Genomic DNA, 21,531 nt, shown 5'->3' with positions numbered 1-21,531 from the left:
ACTCAGTCTTTCCACAAGAATTAGTACTAAAGATAATTAAAGAGATCTTGTGGCCTGGTAGACTAACAACTGACTACAGTAATTACAAGTGTTGTAAAGAAGTTGAGAAAGAAGACTTAGCTTCTTTTGAATGCATGCTGGTACGAAAGGGAACACCAAGAACTATAACAATATGTTTTATTACGTACATGGTCTGACAATGACTTTTGTGCTTTACCTGAATACTCCAAGAAACTACCAGTCTGAGTTTTCCTACTGCTAAATCAGTTGTGCCTTCTTCAGGTCAGAAACAACTCCATGGTCTTCCGGGCTTTTTTCAGTATACAATACCTGCAGAATGTTAAAGGTAAATGTATTCAGTAAGGCATGACAATGAGGTTCAGTGAAAAATCTTTCTTGACTGTAGGAACCTTATCCATGATGCCGTATTCAACAGCCTCACTGGGACTAAAATATTTTGGACGCCTTATGTCAGCCTCAATCTGCTCAGGAGTTTTTCCAAAATGCTTTGCATAGAGTTTAACCTTTGAAAACAGATTGAAGTACATATGTTAGACGTTTAGCTGTCATATTTGCTAATGCACATCCAAATGCAAAGTTGCTGTTGAAATGAACTCAAACTCGTTAGTACAACTTGTCGGTTTAAAGTTGTGAATACGAGTGACATATCGTTTTATTTGAATGAGTTCCAGAAGCTGACAAATTGACAATGTCGTTTAAAACCATTAAATCTCACATGACTAATGCAAGCCTGTTTTAAGCTTAAACGGCATTGCTAGAAGTCGTTTAAGGAAGGCTTTATAATAGCGCGTGAGGAGCACGTGACAGGTTGGTTAAGGCTGTTGGATTTGGAGGGAAAATTCTGGTTCTGGTGTAATCTTGTTGGATCAAGGAGAGAGAGATAAGGCAGCTGTAGTGAGAGTTAAGCTTTGTGAGTGATCTCTGTATTGTGCGTTATCTTCTCTATAACCTTGAAGCTTAATAAAGTTGCTCCCTGAGTTGTTTTCTCCAGTGGATGTAGGCACCCTCAAAGGTGCTGAACCACTCAAGTTTTTGTGTGTTCTTTGTTCTTTGGGCTGTGTTCTTTGATCTGATTGTTGTTCTTGGGTAGCTTAAGTTTGATTCTTGAGTCTTTAAGTTTGAGTTAGGTCTTGGGGTGTGATCAATCCAGTAATCATAAGGGTTAATTTCACAACAGTTGCTAATGTGGTCAATTTTCACCTAGGAAATAGAAGAAATAAATCAGCAGAAATAAATAAAGTCCGTCAATCAAGTTCGGATAACTCAAAGCATAATTTCAAATGTTAACTTGGCAAATAAGCAGAATCCTTCTTGTTTAATCTATTTTCCTTGTGAATAGAAAGAAAAGAAAATCATTCTTGTTTCCCCCCCCCCCCCTTAGAAGGGTAAAATTAACTAATTTCGGAAATTAACTTCTAACACTTCTTAAAATGAGAACTTTGGCCACTCATGAAAATTTTGATATGCATGTCAGCATAAATATGCAAGGTCATGATAGAACAATTTGAGATTTAGTTTCTTTTGAAGAATAATTATAAATTCATAAAAGTATATGTGAATTTATGGCCGGTTTCAAAAGATATAACGGAATTAAGCATCATATAAGCTCCTAGATTTTCAACTAATAGTGGCAGCCCTTTGTTCTTCTTCAAGAACACATAGTTCAGCACTGTTCCTGATTGATAAGCTATGGCATTAACCACCACAACTACTCATGCAAGTTTAATGAACTTTTTCAAATATCAAGTTTACAGATACAGATAAATGCACAAAAAATTATGTCATAAGTCTAGTTCTGGTCGTCCTCAATATTTTACCCCCTTGTCCTCACACTGCTAAGATAAAAATCCTAAGTAAGAAAGATTTATCTCAGAATCTTGATTAATAGGGAGGAAATGTGTAATCATTCAAGTATAATCATCAATATTACCAACTCTGCCTTCACATTCTTTATTTCTTTTCTGGCAATTTCGACATCTGTTGCTTGGCCTTCAATCCTCCCAATTGGCTGCAGATAGGTAGAGAAAGAATAAGAACATTTAATTTAACAGAGTTCGCCAATGTCAAGGACCTCTTAAGCAAACAAATTCCAGTATCTCCAGCCTTGCAAGACATCCGAGCAATATTTCAGAAGATACTTAAACAACAAGGACATTGGAGATCACTGGTCAAGAAAGAACCTGCTTTATCATGATCGTTGACGATGGCAGAGCTGCACGATTTCCTTTTGCACCGGCACTCAAGAGAAGTGCTGCCTGTAACATATGCACTTTAATTTTTTTAATTAAGTGTAGTATTTAATTTTTCCCCTTCTGTATTAATTTTAAATTTGTCAGATTTGTTGTGAATTTTTACGGTGAAGTTGATGCGACTCGATTTTTCCGATATTGTGGATGAAGGTTGTTAAATGCTACATGTTTATTAAATATATGTCGTGTTTGCATTATTTTAAATTTGTCACGACAATAAATCAAGGCAAATCGAACGCGATTAAAAGGATCATATAGTCGGATTTTGTTTTCGTCACGGGTCTGATATTGGTTTAATTTGTATTAAGCTTAAAAAAAAAAGGGATGCGTTCTATAAATTGAGAAGAAATGAGAGAGGGGGAGAGGGAGAGAGGAGAAAGAGAGAGATAGCCCCGGTTTTGACCCGGATCCGACCCGGAAACCTGCGTCCTTGACCCGACTCCAGCGGCCGATTCCGGCCACCTCACCGGCCGATAAAGATACCGATTTGAAGCTTAGTAGCCAGCCATCATATCCCCATCATCCTCGCCGTCGAAACATAACCGAAACGCCGCCGTTGGAAGCTCGAAAAGCCGCGGCCAAAACCCATCACCATCGCCGTCGATTTCGTCGGAATTAGCTGCGCCACCGGCTGGGTTCCACTCCTCACGTCAGAAGCTCTGATTTCCGACCAGTTCCGTCACCAGCAACGGCCGGATTGCTGCCGATCGACCACTTGGAGCTCACGGATTTGGGAAGCTCGATCTGCCATTGTCACCGCGCGTGGGAGTTCACCGCCGGCACCATTGGACTCAGCATGGCTGAAAATTTCAGACCTGAGCTTTCCGTCACCGTTGACCGGCAGGGGCAATTCGGTAATTTCATAAAACTTTGGGGGTAAATTTGTAATTTCTGAAAATAGTGGATAATTTGGTAATTTCAGACTAGGACAGTGAGGTAATTTGAAATTTCGGGGGTAATTCGATAATTTACGTTGTTAAGGCAATTTTGGTAATTTTACACTTCAAGGGTGATTTCGTAGTTTCTGATATTGTGGTTATTTTGTGATCATAATTGAGGGCAGTGTGATAATTTAGGATTCTGCGGATAATTTGATAAATATTGATGTCGGGGGCATTTTGGTAATTTCGGCATGCAGGGTATTTTGGTAATTTGATGCATACGAGAATAGTTGAATGCAGATAAATATTCGTCTCGAGATTAATCGCCTAAAGTTTATTATATTTCATGTTTACGAAAAATGATTTGTCGTTTACTTAATTAGGAGGACCCGCGAACGAGAATTAACCTGCGGACGTTGTTGATATCGAGTCTGGATATTGTCACTGTGAGTGGAATATACAAAACCTATTTTCATAGTATATTCTGATTTTACCATACAGTACAACAGGCTTTGACAATAAGTATTTGATGTTTTGATTTAATGATTTTCTAGAAAATAAATTTTTATCTGCGTGCTGATATTTATTATTATTGAGCATGAGTTTGATTAATGATTTTATTATCGCTTTTGAGTAAATTCATAATAATAGTTTTAAAGAGAATTAAGTGGAATTGAGATTTGTTGAATAAAAAAGAAATGAGAATTTAGATGTGATTATATGTTTATGTACATGTGTGTAAAATGGTTGCTTATAAAATCATTGGACAATACCTATCCCCTCCAGATACAGTGATACAGATGATATGAGATAAGAGGCCTTTGGGGCTCGTCTGAACACACATAGAGGTTTTGGACCGTGTGTTTGGGTGCTTTTGCTTTTAGGGGGCATGTGCATACAGTATGGTGATTACAGAGATACAGATATTAAGATACATATGATACAAATGGGATATGATGATACAGATGATATATGATGATACAGATGAGATATAGGTCTTTGGGGTCCGTCTGAGTACACATAGAGACTTTGGGTCGTGTGCTTGGGCGCCTTGTCCTTTGGGGACCAGATTATGCATGCACAGATATGATGAGATATATGAGATATGAGATGGCATTTCCCTGTCTATTTGTTGTAGCTCTGGGATATGATGGTTCCTGATTGCCCGTCCGTCGAGGTCCAGATATGATGAGATTATTCCCCTAGGTACTTGTTTGGTGATAGTTTTTGGTATTCAGTATTTGATATTATAAGTGTTATGATTTTATTGATTTTATGCGGATTTATGGAATATTGTTATTTTAGTGCATGATTTGAATTAAATAAGTTTATGTAAGTTCTTATGATATTTCGATGAAATTGATTTGGGAAAGATTAAATCTTAAATAAATTTATTTTTCGAAAATTACTATCCACTCACTGAGCTCACTGAATTTTATACTAACTCTGTTTTTCGTATATTTTTCTCCTCCACAGGAGATTTGCAAGTATATCAGTCGACCCAACAACGATAGTTAGATTTGAAATTTTGGCCACGTGATGGTGTTAGAAATCATAGATATTTTGTTGGGATATTTTGAATTGTATAATTTATTATTTATTTATGATTAAGGATAAATTATTATATTCTTGACATTATATATTTGAAGGATATTGGTATTTAATTGAGAAAGTTGGTTGTGGAGGTTTGTATCTTTTTTTGGAGTGTTAATTGTATAAATTACAGGTTTAGGGATGTCATAATTATATAGAAGATTCTGTCGAATTTTTGGTAGAATCTTTATATAATAGATTTATTATCGATTCAATTAGGCGAGTTTAGATAAATTCACCCTGAGGTTTGGGGCGGGTCGTTTCAGTGCCTCACCCCAAGCATTGCCAACACAAAGAGTAAATATAGGCGGCTTGACATAACTGCATTGGAAGAAGATAATAATTAAATTAAACATTGGCTTAGAAATCACTGAATTAAGAGGGATGCAGATGGTTAAGAGTTGGTTATGAAATTTTATTTATTTGTTTTTTTTAATAGGAAACAAAGAAACTAGTATTAATAAGAACAATAATTACAAAATGTGAACAATTAGTCCACAAAGAAAGAACCCCCCAAAAGATCACTAGAAGATCTATACAGTTAAGAGCTGATCAGATGAAAAAATAAATAAGGGACCTAAAAGACTGAAAGCTCTACAACAAAATCATAATAAAAAACACAGAATTACGCCAAAAACCATTCCCAGTTTAGATGAATGAAGAAGAAAGAAGAATCCTGAAATTCTTAATAATTGTGGCCCAAAGAGAAGCTAATACTCACGCTCTCTCCCACAAAAAGATGATATCTTCCTCTGAATCTTCAAAAATCCGTCTATTTCTTTCAAGCCAAATCATCCAAAAGGTGGCCATAACTGAACACTTCCACAGCACTCTAGCTTTTTAACCATTCTCAACAGCATGAATAAATTCTGAAAGCTTAGATATACTAGAAGCTGGCATCACCCGAGAGATTTTAGCTACCTAAAACAATCTATGCCATAGCTGGACAGCAGTGTGACAATGAAAAAACAAATGATCCACACTTCCGCCATTTTTCTTGGACATGATACACCAAGAAGGAGACAAAGAAACATTAGGATTCTGCCTTTGAATAACATCACTGGTATTAAGTTTACCAAGAGCCAAGGACCAGGCAAAATTTTGAACTTTACTTGGGATTTTAGCTTTCCAAATCATATGGGCAGGCTGAAAATTCAAAGGAACTTGATCATCAATCAACTTATCCAAAAAAAGGATTTGCAAGAAAAGATCCTTGAAGGACTTAGCTTCCGAATTCTTTTATCCACTATCACAACATTAGCTGAAACATTCTCCAGTAAAGTCAAAAGAGCAGAAGCTTCTTGTATTTCTCCCTCGTTCAAGTTCCTCAAAATTTGAATTCCAATTCCAATCAAACGAGGAATAAGCAATCTTACCCTTGATAGAGACATTGGAATACATATATTCATCACCATTACTACAATGGGATAATCTTAGGAGGGTTTATATATATATATATATATATATATATATATATAAAATTACTAGATTGAGATTAGACTCACCAGAAACTTAAAGCAATTTGGTCAGTGAGATAACAATATGTGGACATTAGCATGCATGAGGCTGACATTAGGCACACTATTTCCTTAACTTGAAGATTACCATACAAAAGCATAAAATATGTGAAATTTAGGCCAAAATATTTTTCCCACAATCAGGACCAAAGGGTCTCTTTGGATAATGCACCTAACTAAGAAATCACAAGAAAGTATAGAAAGCATTAGTTAAATTCGTTTTTTTTTTCTTTCTTTCATTTGTGCTTATTGGAAGGCTTCATCCTGTATTTATGGGCAGGTATTTTTTAGGGAAAACCAACATTTTACTGCCTGAAGACACCTGCAAGTTGCTTAAAGCCTAAGCATGGTTCTCAATCACAAGGCATAAACTATGCAAAAGCAGTTAAGCTTGATGGTCAAACATGGAGCCAATATGTTAATGTTGCCAACAAAACTAGAAAAAAGGGATGAAATCCATTTTTGCATTCACTCAGAGCAAACAACAAACTACTAAACACATTTCAATAGGAATCGATTGCTTAAGAAGAGAGGCATAAAGACTACTCACCCCATAACATCATATATCGCAAAAGCCTCAGTTTCATAACCCAGCTTCTCGCCACCCTGACAAAATATAAAACTCTGTTATTAGCATGAATCAATAGATAAAAGCCAAGGCAACATGGTTTTCGCAGCGTATTATTTACTTTTCTCACTTAATAAAGAAAGAGAAGTAGAAAAGACAGCATATTTATAACGCCTAAACTTGGCTTTTGGAGAAGAAGAGAAGACAAAAAGTCTAGTTTAAGAATGAACATAAATACTGGCCAAGACTGCAACCATAATTGAGAACAAGAATGCATGATTGCTGATCCTGGCATAACTATTCATGAACCAGTGTCCGTGCAAGAGAACCAGAAGAAAAACTGAAAACCCAGCACATAAGATGCTCGAGATTCAAAATATGTATTCAGAAGCATTAATAGACGAAATCTGAAAGAAAACTGGAGCATGACATAGAAAGCTTCCAACGTTGGTGGTTTCCGTAGAGTTTATGTATAAGTAAATGGGCTTCTCGGCATCTTCATATTGGGGGTAAATGATTTCAGCAAGAATCAGCTCTGTGACAGAAGGAACAAAAGACATGCCCGAGTAAACAATTCGATTCTTGTACAAATAAGATGCCAAGTCTGGTGGAGGTTGCTCCCATGCAGTTCCACTAGTAAAAGGAATGACCTGCCCAGAGGAACATGGCAAGCTAAATAGATAAGTGGACCACTTGTACGCAGGAATGATGCAAAGAAAATTATGCTAAAAAAATTAATAAGATATTACCTGCTAAGAAACAGGATGAAGATAATCTATTACAAAACATGAAGTCTTAAACTAGCATACTCTTATGTCGCATAAAAATCAAGTTCAAATAATCAACACGAGAAGTATCTCAACACTCAGTTTTTCTCCCCATCTTACAATCCTACTTGCTGTCGATGGTATGGTCAACTAGCTCAGAGTTACTTTCCTCTTTCTTTAATTCCCATAAGGGGAAGAGGGAGGATGTGTATCATTTGGTGTAGTGGCCCACAGCCTATAGATTGTTTCTTTCAGAAAGAAGGCAACCTTGTTTTCGACAATGTAACCTCAAGGAACGACGCATTAAACTTTGGAGTTGTTTCAATCCTAGCAAAGGTAGATTCTTTAGCAGGGTACCCACTTGAGAAATTATCAAAATCTTTCTTTCTCTCTATTCTTTTTGCAGTATTTAAAGAGTGCCCATTTGAGAACGCGAATTTGTTTTTATTATTTTGTTTTTTTTTTGAGATGCTGTTAAATGTTGGATGTGCAGGAATTGATCGTCAATGGAGAGTAGAAATGGTTATCGTAAGCAGAACAGTGCTCTGTGGAGATCATTGAGAGATGGAGATTTTGAAGAAGCAGATGTTTGGGCAGTTCTCAAAGAAAGAAAAGATTCAACTTATTCAAAAGCCGACCAATCTCCTTCTCAAGTTCAAAGAAACCTCTATATGCCTTCAGCTGCAAGAATGATTACAAGAACCAGCAACAGCAGCAGCAGCAACAATAATATTAATAATAATAACGCCACCAATTGGATTTGAAGCAGCAGCAGTAATCAGCACCAGTCAAAACGCCTGACTGGTCAAAGATTAGTCACAAAAAGTCAAAGCTCACAAGAAAAGAGTTCTGCTTCCGCTTAATTTGCAGCTGCTTATTGTTGAATATGGGGCACCACTCTTCTAGAAATGTTGAAAATGGGCCGAAATGCTTGAAGAGGAAAATGGAAAAAGAAGCAGTTTGAAGAAGAAAAGGAGGAACGCGGTTTTGAAAAGGAGGAACACGGTTTTGACTTTCTTGGCCATCATTTTGCTATAAATAGAAGTGCAAATGAAGAGCTGAAGCATTCCATTGAGAGAGAAGCATTTCCTTCCTTTAGAGAGGTGAGAGTATTAAGAGTTTAATAAACTCTTGAGTGATTAGTGTTTTGAGAGTTTGGATGTATTGAGATTTTGGGTAGTGAGCTAAAATACCACAATACTTGTAACTCCTTTTCACTAGTAAAATATTTTCCTTCTGTTTTTGCCCGTGGGCGTAGGCTAAAAGCTGAACCACGTAATTTCTGGTGTCCTCTTTTGTGCTTGTTCTTTATTGTCTTTCAATTTTATTTTAACTGCGTGTCTGCTTCACCCATCAAATTGGTAACACTTATGGTAGTTCCTTTCCAAACAAAACTCTATTAGCTTGCCCAAGCATGACAGAATATGGCCTTAGAGATTATTGTTGTTGAGGTTTAGAACTTCAAGATCCTTTAAATTGGCAGTCGAAAATGGAATCACCCCATCAAATCTATTGCTTGAGAGATAACTCCCCTGAGGATATCTGGGATCTTGTCGTATCTCATCAATTACCCTTTGTTGTTCATTGTCAATGAGTAATCGTAAGTGACCATTTCTTCATTGGAAAGCCTTTCATTTGGAGAAATCACATGCTGCTGATATTTTAGCTCACTTGTGTTGGCAATTTTCATGGGCATTCCAACACAAGAAACACTTTGATGGAAGCATTGCAGTAAATGTATTGTTGGAAAATCCACAGTGCAGAGTTTAGAAAATCCACAATCAATTTTAGGTTCTCTTGTAATGCCATAAAATTTGTTAGATTGTAGGATAGGAACTTTCAAGTTTGGAATATTTCCTAGCCAAGAGGGAAAAGTGTCACTAGGCTGGTTGTTTCTAAGATCAAGAACTTTCAAATTTTAACATTTGATCAACGATCTTGAAATTCTTCCTTGAAATAGATTATGGCTTAAGTCAATCATCCTCAATCTACTTTCTTTCATGAAAGTATTTGTTATGGTCCCAAAGAAGTTGTTTGCTTCCAAGTCCAGTACTGAAAGTTCATCATTGAAGTTGCCTAAACACTAAAGAAGCAAGCCACTTAAGTTATTGTGAGACAAATCAAGGTTTGTAAGCCTATTCAAATTGCATATCCAGGATGGAATTTCCCCTGTTAAGCTATTGTTTGAAACTAGATAGTGAATGGTTTTTAGAGGTGGAACTAGGAATAGTCCTCGTAAATTACTAGGTCAGATCTAAAGTCAACAATTTCCCGTTAAATCCAGGAAGAACGACAGGATGCTAATCACACCCAATTAACAAGTTATGGGAAAGGTTCAAGGAGTAGAGATTTTGGTCTAACAGCCATTTAGATACTTTTCCATGAATTCTATTGGAAGAAAGTCCAGGAACTTTAAATCATGTTGGTTTTTCAAGAAATTTTGATATTTAGTAAGGTTACATGAACGTCGTCTTACATAACAAAATTTTCTGTGAAGTGGTATTAGAAGTGGCAATTGGTGAGTGTTGAGATTTGCCAAGATTATGGACAGTTATTGGCAAGATTATGGACAGTTGTTCTGTTGCAGTAATGGACGTAATTTGATAGTCAACTTTCTCTTATAAGCAATTTCCTTTTCTATTGTCTACAGCTAGCAATCAATCTCTTCTTTTTAGCCTTTTAGTTAGCTGACGCTTTTGTATATAAATGATGTATAACAATAATAATAAAGTATATCTTTTCCCCCTTTTTTTTACATGGTATCAGAGCATTACGCTCTTGGGAGAATATTTTCTTAGCTTTCCTTTAGTCACAAATGACGAAAGCTACTTCATCGAAAATAGAAACCAATGTTATTATCGATCCTTCGGATCCATTTTATCTTCATTCCTCGGATCATCCAGGAATTAGTTTGGTCACCAAAGCCATTGAATGGTGATAATTATGCCACTTGGAGTCGGTCAATGAGTATTGCTCTAAGTGCGAAAAACAAAACAGGTTTTGTTGACGGTTCAATTGATAAGCCACCATCAGCCGATGAAAAACATGCCTTATGGCAAAGATGTAATGATATGGTATTATCTTGGATCCTTAATTCTATTGATCCTAATCTTGGTGATAGTGTATTATATACAGAATCTACAGCAGAGGTATGGGCCGATCTAAAGGAGAGATTTTCCCAAAATAATACCCCAAGGATCTTTCAAATTGAAAGAGACATTGCTTCTTTACATCAAAGGACCATGTCCGTGGCAGCATATTACTCCAAACTGAAGGGCTTGTGGGATGAACTCTCATCTTACAATGACATGCCTATTTGCACCTATGGGGCAATTAAGAGAAGTGAAGAACGAGAACAATGAGGGAAGGTAATGCAATTCCTTATGGGTTTAAATGATACATATTCTGCTATACGTGGTCAAATTCTCCTTATACAGCCACTTCCTACCATTAGAAAAATTTATAATTTGATTCTCCAAGAAGAAAAGCAACGTGATGTTGCTGTGTCTAGAGAAATCTTGTTGGCAGCAACACAAATCAGCAACAATGATAGCAGTTCGCATAACAAAGGGAGAGGAAAATTGCATTGTAGCCACTGCAACAGAGATAACTATACAGTTGAGAAGTGTTTTCACTTGCATGGCTTCCCCCCTGGTCACAAATTTCACAAGAAGGGTGAGAAATCTGGAAATAAATCAAGGCCTACAGTTAACAACTCACAACTTGAAACGCCAAGTTTCACACAAGAGCAATACCAACAAATCATGGCTCTCTTGAATAACGGTAATGCTCAACCTAAGGCAAATATAGCAGGTCAGCTTTCCCCTTTTTGTCTTTCATCCCATATTAGCTCCTCTCATTCGAATAAATGCATAATAGATAGTGGTGCAACTCACCATATCACATCTACTCTTGATTTGTTATCTGAAGTAAGTCCATCTCCACACACCTCTGTTACACTACCCAACGGAAACAAGGTTCAAATAGACTCAATAGGCTCAACTAACTTTGGTTCTGATTTTTCTCTCTCAAATGTTTTCCATGTACCCTCGTTTTGTGTCAACTTGGTGTCTCCTAGCAAAATGACAAAGTCCTTGAATTGTTCAATCACTTTTTTTGCTGACTTTTGCATCTTACAGGACTTGGCAACGAAGAGGACGATTGGTCTGGGGAGACAACATGACGGTCTTTATTATTTTTCTCCAAACATTACACCTTCGCCTAATTTGCTCACTCCTCAAGTCAACCATACATCTTCACAACCAGATTTGTGGCACAAACGTCTCGGACACCCTTTCATCCACCCAATGAAACATCTTGCAGATTTAGTACCTGAAATTTCTTTCTCTTCAAATAAAGTTTGTGATATTTGCCCTTTGGCTAAACAAACAAGGTTACCTTTTGGTTTAAGTATTATTTCTACTAAAAAAACCTTTTGAGTTAATTCATTGCGATATTTGGGGACCTTTTCGAGTATGTTCTCTTTCAGGTGCTTATTATTTTTTGACTGTTGTGGATGATTACTCCAGACATACATGGATTTATCCTATGTGGTTTAAATCAGACACACAAAATTTTTTAAAAACTTTCTGTGCTTTTGTTTCTACACAATTCAATCATAAAGTTGAAAAGGTTTCGCACAGATAATGGCAAAGAATTTACTTCCATGCATAACTTCTTTAAGGATGAAGGAATCCTTTATGAGCATAGTTGTGTTTCCACACCTCAACAAAATGGTGTAGTAGAACGCAAACATCGACATATTCTGAATGTAGCCCGAGCCTTGAGATTTCAATCTCATTTGCCTTTAACCTTTTGGGGCGAAAGTGTTCTTACTGTAGTTTATCTTATTAATTGCGTACCTACACCCTTACTTTCTAGAAAAATGCCATTTGAAATTCTACATAAAAAGCCACCTACTTACGACCATTTGCGTGTGTTTGGATGTTTATGTTTTGCTACCAATGTCGAACCTCAACATAAGTTCGATCATCGTGCCCGAAAATGCTTTTTTATTGGGTATCCTTCGGTCAAAAGGCTTACAAAGTTTATGATCTAGAAACTAAGAAAATTTTTTCTAGTCGAGATGTTATTTTTCATGAGAATGTATTCCTTTTCACAGACTTCAAATTTGATATCAATCATAATTTACAAGTTTTGCCTTTATCTATACCAGACCATGATGCTCAGTTAATTCCCATCGTTCCACAAGAGGACAATACATCCAATGAATCTCAACTTGTACCTTTACATAACCAGCCCACTCAACCTATGCTAAGAAGATCTGATCGAATCCGACAACCTTCCACTTGGCTCCGTGACTTTCATTGCTCACAGGCCGCTCTGTTGTCCCCCGGCTCAATGTCATCTTCTATGCTTCAGTCTCGACAAGGTGCACGTTATCCTTTAGTTAATTTTGTCTCTTATAATAATCTTTCCTCTTCTCATCACTCCTTTGTTGCATCTATCTCTAGTTCTGTTGAACCTAACACATTTGCCCAGGTTGAGCATGATCTCAAGTGGCATGAGGCCATGAATTTGGAAATCGAAGCTCTTGAAGCCAATGGTACTTGGACTCTTACTACATTGCTCAAAGGGAAGAAACCAATTGGTTGCAAGTGGGTCCATAAAATAAAGTATCGTTCTGATGGCACAATAGAACGATACAAAGCTCGACTGGTAGCTAAGGGATACACTCAGATTGAAGGGATGGATTATCAAGAAACATTTTCCCCAGTTGCCAAACTTATTACTGTGCGATGCATTTTGGCTATTGCTGCTGCTAGAAATTGGTCTCTCCATCAATTAGCTGTTCAAAATGCCTTCCTTCATGGTGATCTAGCTGAAGAGGTATACATGCTTCCGCCACCAGGTTATAGTAGACAGGGGGAGAACTTGGTTTGTCGACTTAATAAGTCACTCTATGGATTGAAGCAAGCTTCACGTAACTGGTATTCCAAGTTTTCTTGTGCCATTCGCAAAGCCGGCTTCAACCAATCTATGGCTGACTACTCTCTTTTTACTAGAGTGCATGGAGACTCATTCACAGCAGTATTGATTTACGTTGATGACATGATAATAACAGGAAATGATCCAGCGGCAATAACAACTCTAAAAAAGTTCCGTGATGAACATTTTAGAATCAAAGATCTTGGAAAGCTAAAGTATTTTTTGGGAATAGAGGTGGCTCGTTCCAAGAAAGGCATTTGCATCTCCCAACGTAAATATATATTAGATATACTTGATGATATATGACTCCTGGGAGCAGCACCAGCTTCTTTTCCTATGGAACAAAACTTAAAGCTTATGCCATCAAGTGGTGACCTTCTCAAAGACCCATCAAAATATAGAAGACTTGTTGGTCGTCTCATTTACCTCATAATCACAAGGCCTGATATTAATTATTATGTACATCTTCTTAGTCAATTTATGAACCAACCCCGCAAGCCACATTTAGATGCGGCAATTCGAGTCCTTCGATACTTGAAAGGAACATCGGGACAAGGACTATTTTTTCCAGCAGAAAATAATTTGAAGTTAACAGGTTATAGTGATGCAGATTGGGGAAGTTGTCCTACCACAAGGAGATCAGTTACTGGATATTGCATATTTCTTGGTCCTTCCCTCATCTCTTGGAAAACCAAAAAGCAAACAATGGTTTCACGGTCTTCAGCAGAAGCAAAATATAGAGCCATGGCAGCCATTACTTGTGAGCTCACTTGGTTGAGATACCTCTTCAAAGATTTGCAAGTTAATTTCGTGATCCCTGCTAAGCTCTATTGTGATAACCAAGCAGTATTACACATCGCAGCAAATCCAGTGTTTCACGAACGAACAAAACATATTGAGATGGATTGTCACGTGGTCAGAGAAAAGATTCAATCTTGGCATGTTGCTACTGCTTTCACTTCATCACAAACTCAAGTTGCAGATTTATTAACCAAGCCTCTTAGAAAAGCCATATTTCATACTCATCTTCGCAAGTTGGGCATCATTAACATCCATACTCCAACTTGAGGGGGAGTGTTGAGATTTGCCAAGATTATGGACAGTTATTGGCAAGATTATGGACAGTTATTGGCAAGATTATGGATAGTTGTTCTGCTGCAGTAATGGACGTAATTTGATAGTCAACTTTCTCTTATAAGCAATTTCCTTTTCTATTGTCTATAACTAGCAATCAATCTCTTCTTTTTAGCCTTTTAGTTAGCTGATGCTTTTGTATATAAATGGTGTATAACAATAATAATAAAGTATATCTTTTCCCCCTTTTTTTACAGTGAGCAATGACAACCTATTTGATGAAAGAGATAAAATTCCCAAATTTTTCAGGTTGATAAGTAATGAACCTAGCTATATCGTTCCTCTCTAAGAATTCTGAGAATGGTCAAGGCGGATGAGTTGGGTAAGATTTGTGAGCGAAGATGGAATTGAACCTAAAAAATTGTAGTTTTCAATGTCTAATATCTCTTATGACCTAAGATTTCCGATGGAAGCAAGCAACTCACTTGAAAATTTGTTAGAGTAAATGGCCAACAATTGCAGCTGGGTAAAATTACCAATTGAATCTGGAACTTTGTCCCCAAAAACTACATGATGCTAAAGATAATCTAAGATAATCTCCTCAAGGAGCTAAAGTTTCTAGTGGACCATGGGAGCTCTCCTAATAAGTTATTGAATGAAAGGTCAAGTTCTTCCAAATAAAAAAGATTTCACATGGAAGTAGACAACTCACCAGACAAGTTATTTTTAAAAAGATCTAGTTTTTTTTTTCAAAGAACAAAGATTTCTAAAAGAAATAGGCAGCTCACCCATTAATTCATTTATTCTAAGGTCTAACTTAAAGAGCTTGGACAAATTATCGAGTAAAGATAAAATTCTTCTTGAAATTTATATAATATATATTAAGTAGAAAATTAAAAATAATAATTTTTTACAGTAATGAATTTAACATTACAATTGGCGATTTCAAGTAAAAAATATATACTTAACAACAACATGCATGTATATTAGTTTAGGAGAAAATATATAAAATTGAATTACCTTGCAATTCATAGTTTTGGAGAGATGAAAATGTCAAAGAAGATAGATTTGTCAAGTTATGAAGTATCGTTAAACGAATAGAAACATCACCAAGGTCAAGTGATTTTAGATTGCTTAACTTCTTGACCAGATTTGCGAGATTGGGCTTCTATAGTTCAAATCTATCATGACCGTGTTTATTTTGTGATAGATTAAGGGACATCAAGTTGGAGAGCTCTAGAGTTTTTTATGGTATTTGATCAGATAAAGTATCTTCATATACCTACTTAGAGCCACTTGGCAAATTTCTTCCATTTACTTTTTAACAATCCCTTTTAAGTAGCACTGATTGTCTACACACCCAGTAGACTCCTTTTTTCTTAGAGTTATCTTTCTTCCAATTACCAACTATCAATGCCAAATCATCAGAAGCTTTATTATTTCCATCACTCATCCTTCTTTATTCTAAAATTAGAGTACTACTAACTTCTTTAAGATCCACAGCCTCTTTCTCATACAGTAAAGTAGGCAACAAATGCTTGTAGGAAGTTGAAAGAGACCACAATAGCCTAAGTGCCTTGTCTTCTTCTTAAATTTTAACTCCAACTGCTTCTAAGATGATCATAAATTTTTGTACCTTCAATCATTCTTAACATACAAAAAATTAGAAATGCTCTTTACTTGATACAAATTTTCTAGTCTCTCCCAAATTTCTTTTGCCGAAGGAACTTTTCCTACATTGTAAGAGCATGCTTTGTTAGACATAGTCATATAGCACTTGCAGTCTTTCATCCAATTCTTCCCAATCTTCATCACTTAAAACAAATTTCCTAGAGTCACTGCTAGAAGCAGGAGATGGTTTGCCCTTCTAAGCCTTGCATACTCAAGATTGAATCAATACATCCTTAACTTGAATTTGGTAGACTTGAATTTAGTAGAAGTCAAACTTGATTCTTCCATCAAACTTTCAACCTCAATTCTCACAGGATTTGAAAATTTGTTTGTAGACATAATTGTTATGCAGAACAAACTTCATCTGTGATACCAATTGTTAGGGAATTTAATCCCATCCAAGATCGTGCAATCAAAAATATCAAATAAATAATAAACAAAAAATAAATAGAGAATAAAACCAATCACACAACACAAGAATTTACATGGAAGACCCCTATACCGGAGGAAAAACCACGGCCACCAAGGACAACGAGAGAAAAATCCAAAATGTGAAAAATTATTACAATTGTTCTAGTATTTTTCTCACACTTGAAATCCCAATAACACCCAATCTCTTAATAGAATTACCATTGCTCTCACACTAGAAGCTATCTACTTGCACAAAATTGATTGTTGTGCTATCTTATACAAACAAGTGAACCCAACCTTCCTACATATAGTGATTATTTCTTGCAGAAGAAGTATTCATTTTCTTATACTAATTGTATTCCTCATTGAATAAATAAAAGTCCCAAAGGAGAAATTACTTATTCCTTAAAAAGGAATCTTACTCAACAAGAAAATATTATAGGAAATCCTTATTGAAAAGTAAGACATATTTCCTAATAGATTCAATGTATTAATTGTACTTGCATCATAAATTACCATCCCTATGTATGACTAGGACGTGATGAAGGCTCATGGAACATTGACTCGAGACTAGTGAGAGTCTATCTTTAATAAGTATCATTTTAGGTCTTCGTCCGCTCCGTATTGGAAAATACTTTCGCTTTTAATCTAGCCAACAAAAAACTGAAAGCTAACTAAATTTTTAACTGATAATTTAGCCATTAATTTGCTAACAAAAATTAATTTCTGGAGCGGCAACATCCCCCCAAAAAAAATAAAAAAACTAATTTTTTGTTTAATGTATTATTCATAATCTTTTTCTTTTTTTTTTTGAAAAAAATTATTTTATAGGATAAATCGAACTTGTCCATCGGGGGTTTATATTTCCTTTCACTTTCAATAATTTCTCATCTAATGCTATTACCTGTTCACTTAATTTTTCCTTCGCGGCATCTTGAGTATTCCGTAATCCTCAAGGGGCATTTATCATTGATGTTATTGCCATAATCTTTGTCTACCAGGCCGACCCATTTTGTATTGATATCTAGCAGTTGTCTTGATGACTTTTAAACTATAACTCTGTTCGGTGTATTACTTGGGGGAACCGAGCCTAGGATGTTTATCCAATCCAAAAGATTAATTTATTGAAAAATATCCTACCTATAAACCCAATTAATTCGCCTTTTCTAGTTAATGTAAGACATACCTTAATATAATTTCATTTAACTGAAAGTTTAGTGATGTTATCTCATAGTCATCTAGCAACAAGATTACACTGTTGTCGCCAATTTTAGTTTGATAAAATTATTATTTAAAAGTCACACTTAACAAAAACTCTCACATTTTATTTCGTAGCTAAAATTTAATTTCATTACACGGCAACTAAGCACTATAGTAGTAAACGGAGCCTTAATTTAGCATAAGTTGAGATTGAGTTTTAATTATATGTTAATGTTTCTGGTACTTCATATGGGAGTTTCAATAAATGTTCTTTTGATTCCCAGCCATGCCTTGAAAATTCCATTATCCGTATGGACACCGTTTTTTAACTCAATTAATTCGCCAGAGTAATTATATGTACCATTTTTTTTTAAGAAATTCTAATTTTTTTATCACTCTTTTTATACTTTTTAATTGCAATTGTGAATGTTAAATATACTTTAGGTATTTAGGTTTACTGAGGTTGTTAACTTATTTCAGTCATGTTAGTATTTATTGAGCTCACAGATTTAGTCGCTTCCGTTTTATAGTCTTAAGTTATGAGCCTATATAATAAAGTCACATCTATTGTACAATTTCATGTTAATCTTGAATAAAAATTTTCGTTTATTCACAGAGAATATTTACCAATTCCTCTTATTCAATTCACAGAGAATATATTCCAATTCCTCTTATTATGATAACCATTTTATTTTTTTTAATTTTTGGGTGAAATCAATATCAAATAATTTATTAGTATGGAAAGAAAGAAAATGTGTAGCCCTCAAGATTAGATAAAAACGTAATTCTTATTTAGATTCTGAAAAAGACTTGAATGTTCTCATCTTAAAATAAATTCCATTAAAACAATCATAATATTTATCAAATATTTATTACTAAGAATGAGTGTTACTACTTGGCTAAGATACGTTGAAGTGACCCAATTTAAAGGTTCGATCCGCTCAACATGGGTCAGGAGGGATTTTTTATTCACGGGGGCCTTACTAATTCCTTTCATTTTCAATAATTAATTGTTCATAAAACGGGTCAATAAATTTGCCTCTTTTCTATCCTGTTCAATAAAAATTTTCCTTCACGGCGCGCTGAATATTCTGCATACTCGGGGGCATTTGTCATTGATGTTGATATCTTCTTGTCTACGATTTAGGCTGATCCGTTCGAAATTTTCTAATTGTATTTAGGGAAAAGGAGACCTATACTTCAAGATTTGGGGGAAATAGTCATGCAAATCTCCAAGTTTTCAATAAAGGCCATTAAGACTCTTTTTTAAGTATAATCCCCTTTGAACTTAATAATTAAAAAATTGATTTTAAAGTTTTTTATTAAATATAAATATAATTTAAATATTTTAATTTATCTGGTAGACTAATAATATTAGAATTTTTAGTATGTAAAGTAATTTTAAAAATGTAAATTTTTTATATTCATTTTAATAATATATTTCTACTTATTATAAATGTTTTGAATAAATCTTTGGGTTAAATAGATTTTACAACTAATAAAATGTATCTCATGTATTGTAATATTAAAATTATTTTATACAATATTGAAAATAATTTAAATGTTTAAATATTTATTTCAATACTATGTTTCTATTTATTACAAATTTAGTTTAATATAATATAAGATTGTAAATTATTAAAACATTTTTAAATATTGAAATTATTTTAAAAGGTATATATAGTTTCATTTATTTTAATATTATATTTCTATTTAATAAAGTAAAAGGGTATTATAGTCAAAAAAGGATTTTAGTGTCCCTTAGTAAAAACTTGAGGGTTTACATAATTATTTTCCCAAACCTAAGGGGTGTAGGTGTCCTTTTCCCTTGTATTCATAATTTGAAAGTTATTTGAGGTAATTTTATCTTGTCGGAGAATATATTTGATTGCCTTACTGCCCTCTCAATTACAAAACATTTTGTTCTCCAATTTTATAGGCTTTTCTACTTTTATTTCCTTAATTTTAGAGATTTTACAGCTTTGCTTTCAGGTGCTTTCCTTTATTAACCTTTAGGAGTCAACTGGAATTTTGCATATAATCCTTTGCATTTTACACTTGTAAAAATAATAATATATGAAAGCATTTTCCGAACCTTTCATTTTAATCATAGTATTAGTCTATCAGAGCGAGGGTAGTGCTCTTGAATCATATATTTCTTATTGCTCTTCCTTTTCCCTTCTTTCGATCTTGGTTTCCTTTCCATTAAATATGGATGTTTGATTTGCAGTTTGAATAACTTTTAAATTAACTAAGAAAACAAATTATATTAAATATGACACAAACAAGAACCATGAAAATTTAATTCAATTCGGTACCGCTAATTTCGTGTCAGATTCATGAACCATGTAATAATAAATCAGCATTTTAAAAGTCATATGTATGATGAGACAAAGGTTCAAGACTAGTGAGAAGTAGTTAAGTGTCAATTAATTAATAATTTAATTAAAAATGTATTTGGTAGGATGAGGTTCTATCAGGGATTTATTTCTCCACTATTTCATTGGTCTATTTAATTGTCTCTTTTTTCTACTTTCCCAACACTATTGCCGGTTCATTTAAATTTTCCTTCTCGGCATTTACATGTTTTAATATTTTGCATATTCGAGGAAGTTTATCAAGTGTTTGGTAAATACATGCACTCGTAGTCTGAAACTTTTAATGCTCCACATTAAAATTGTTCTTGACGATTGCAGCTCTTACTGCAAAACCAGATGCTGATATTAGAAATGCATCAGAGTTAGTTTCCGAAATAGATCCTGTTGGTTATTTGAGTCAGTTTTTATCTTAAAAAAATAATAAATAAAAAGAAAGAAAGAAAAAAAGTAGACAGAAGAGTGCAGTGAAGAAAAGTACCTGGGCAATCCTTTCAAAGTCCTCTGCCTTATATTTCAAAGGAGATGGTCTTGGTCCATTTTTGAAAACTATTTTCTTCATTTTGACTCCGAAATAAAAGTTATCAGTAACTCCACGCCCACGGTGTGTTGAATATTCTGTGCTTACTCGAGGGCATTTGTCATTGAAGTTGACATATTCTTGTCCAGCGAAGGCAATCTTAAAATAATCAAAATTTTCACTAAAAGTTCTTCCATCAATAATTAAACATCTCTTTGAACACATGTTACTACTAAAATGATTTAGTTTACTTGAAGCTTTGGCTAGCATTGGCTCCACTCGAGATTCACTATCACTCTTCTTTGTAAGCTGTGCACCCATCGCTTGAGTGATGGAGCCTCCTCAACTTAGTTATTCTCAAGGTCAAGAATTTAATTTGAGTTTTACTCCCCGAGTACCGCGGGGGTATATTTCCTTTAGATTTCTTGAGCTGAGCTACTAATGCACGGTACGTATGAATTTGCCATGAGCTTCAGCTGATGATTTCTGAGATGGGCTCTGATGCACCTAAATTCTTGCAAAGGATGCGCAAGGTTTCCATTCATATAAATTTAGCTATCTTTTGTGGTTGATTTAACTAATGTTGTGATTTATCTACGCTAATTGATAGAACTTTCCAAAGTTTTTCCTGCAGGACTGATAGGAAATTCTTCATCAGCCAAGAACTCAGATACAAAAACTCAAGTATATCATATTATCATGTCCATGAGCACTAATTGGTTTCACTCTGATTTG

The 21,531-nt window shown here is 35.0% G+C and overlaps 1 protein-coding gene and 1 long non-coding RNA gene across 2 annotated transcripts; one reads left to right on the top strand and one right to left on the bottom strand.

Moving 5' to 3' along the window:
• Positions 1 to 258: 258 nt before the first annotated feature.
• On the bottom strand, positions 259 to 10,893 carry LOC18042044 (ATP-dependent Clp protease proteolytic subunit-related protein 4, chloroplastic). Its single transcript, XM_006431408.2, has 9 exons — positions 10,860 to 10,893; positions 10,444 to 10,460; positions 7,276 to 7,479; positions 6,812 to 6,867; positions 5,014 to 5,065; positions 2,202 to 2,276; positions 1,952 to 2,029; positions 411 to 524; positions 259 to 330 (listed from the first exon to the last, which is right to left on the bottom strand). Exons 1-9 carry the CDS (start codon positions 10,891 to 10,893, stop codon positions 259 to 261), a joined length of 702 nt encoding a protein of 233 aa, XP_006431471.2.
• On the top strand, positions 2,639 to 4,714 carry LOC112098306. Its single transcript, XR_002905418.1, has 4 exons — positions 2,639 to 3,124; positions 3,535 to 3,597; positions 3,938 to 4,357; positions 4,628 to 4,714. It is a non-coding gene; the product is annotated as an uncharacterized LOC112098306 (long non-coding RNA).
• Positions 10,894 to 21,531: the final 10,638 nt, after the last annotated feature.

This window comes from Citrus clementina, unplaced genomic scaffold (genome assembly GCF_000493195.1).
Source record: "Citrus clementina cultivar Clemenules unplaced genomic scaffold, Citrus_clementina_v1.0 scaffold_5, whole genome shotgun sequence".
NCBI classification, from domain to species: Eukaryota; Viridiplantae; Streptophyta; class Magnoliopsida; order Sapindales; family Rutaceae; genus Citrus; species Citrus x clementina.
This window is presented reverse-complemented; position numbering and strand designations above follow the sequence as displayed.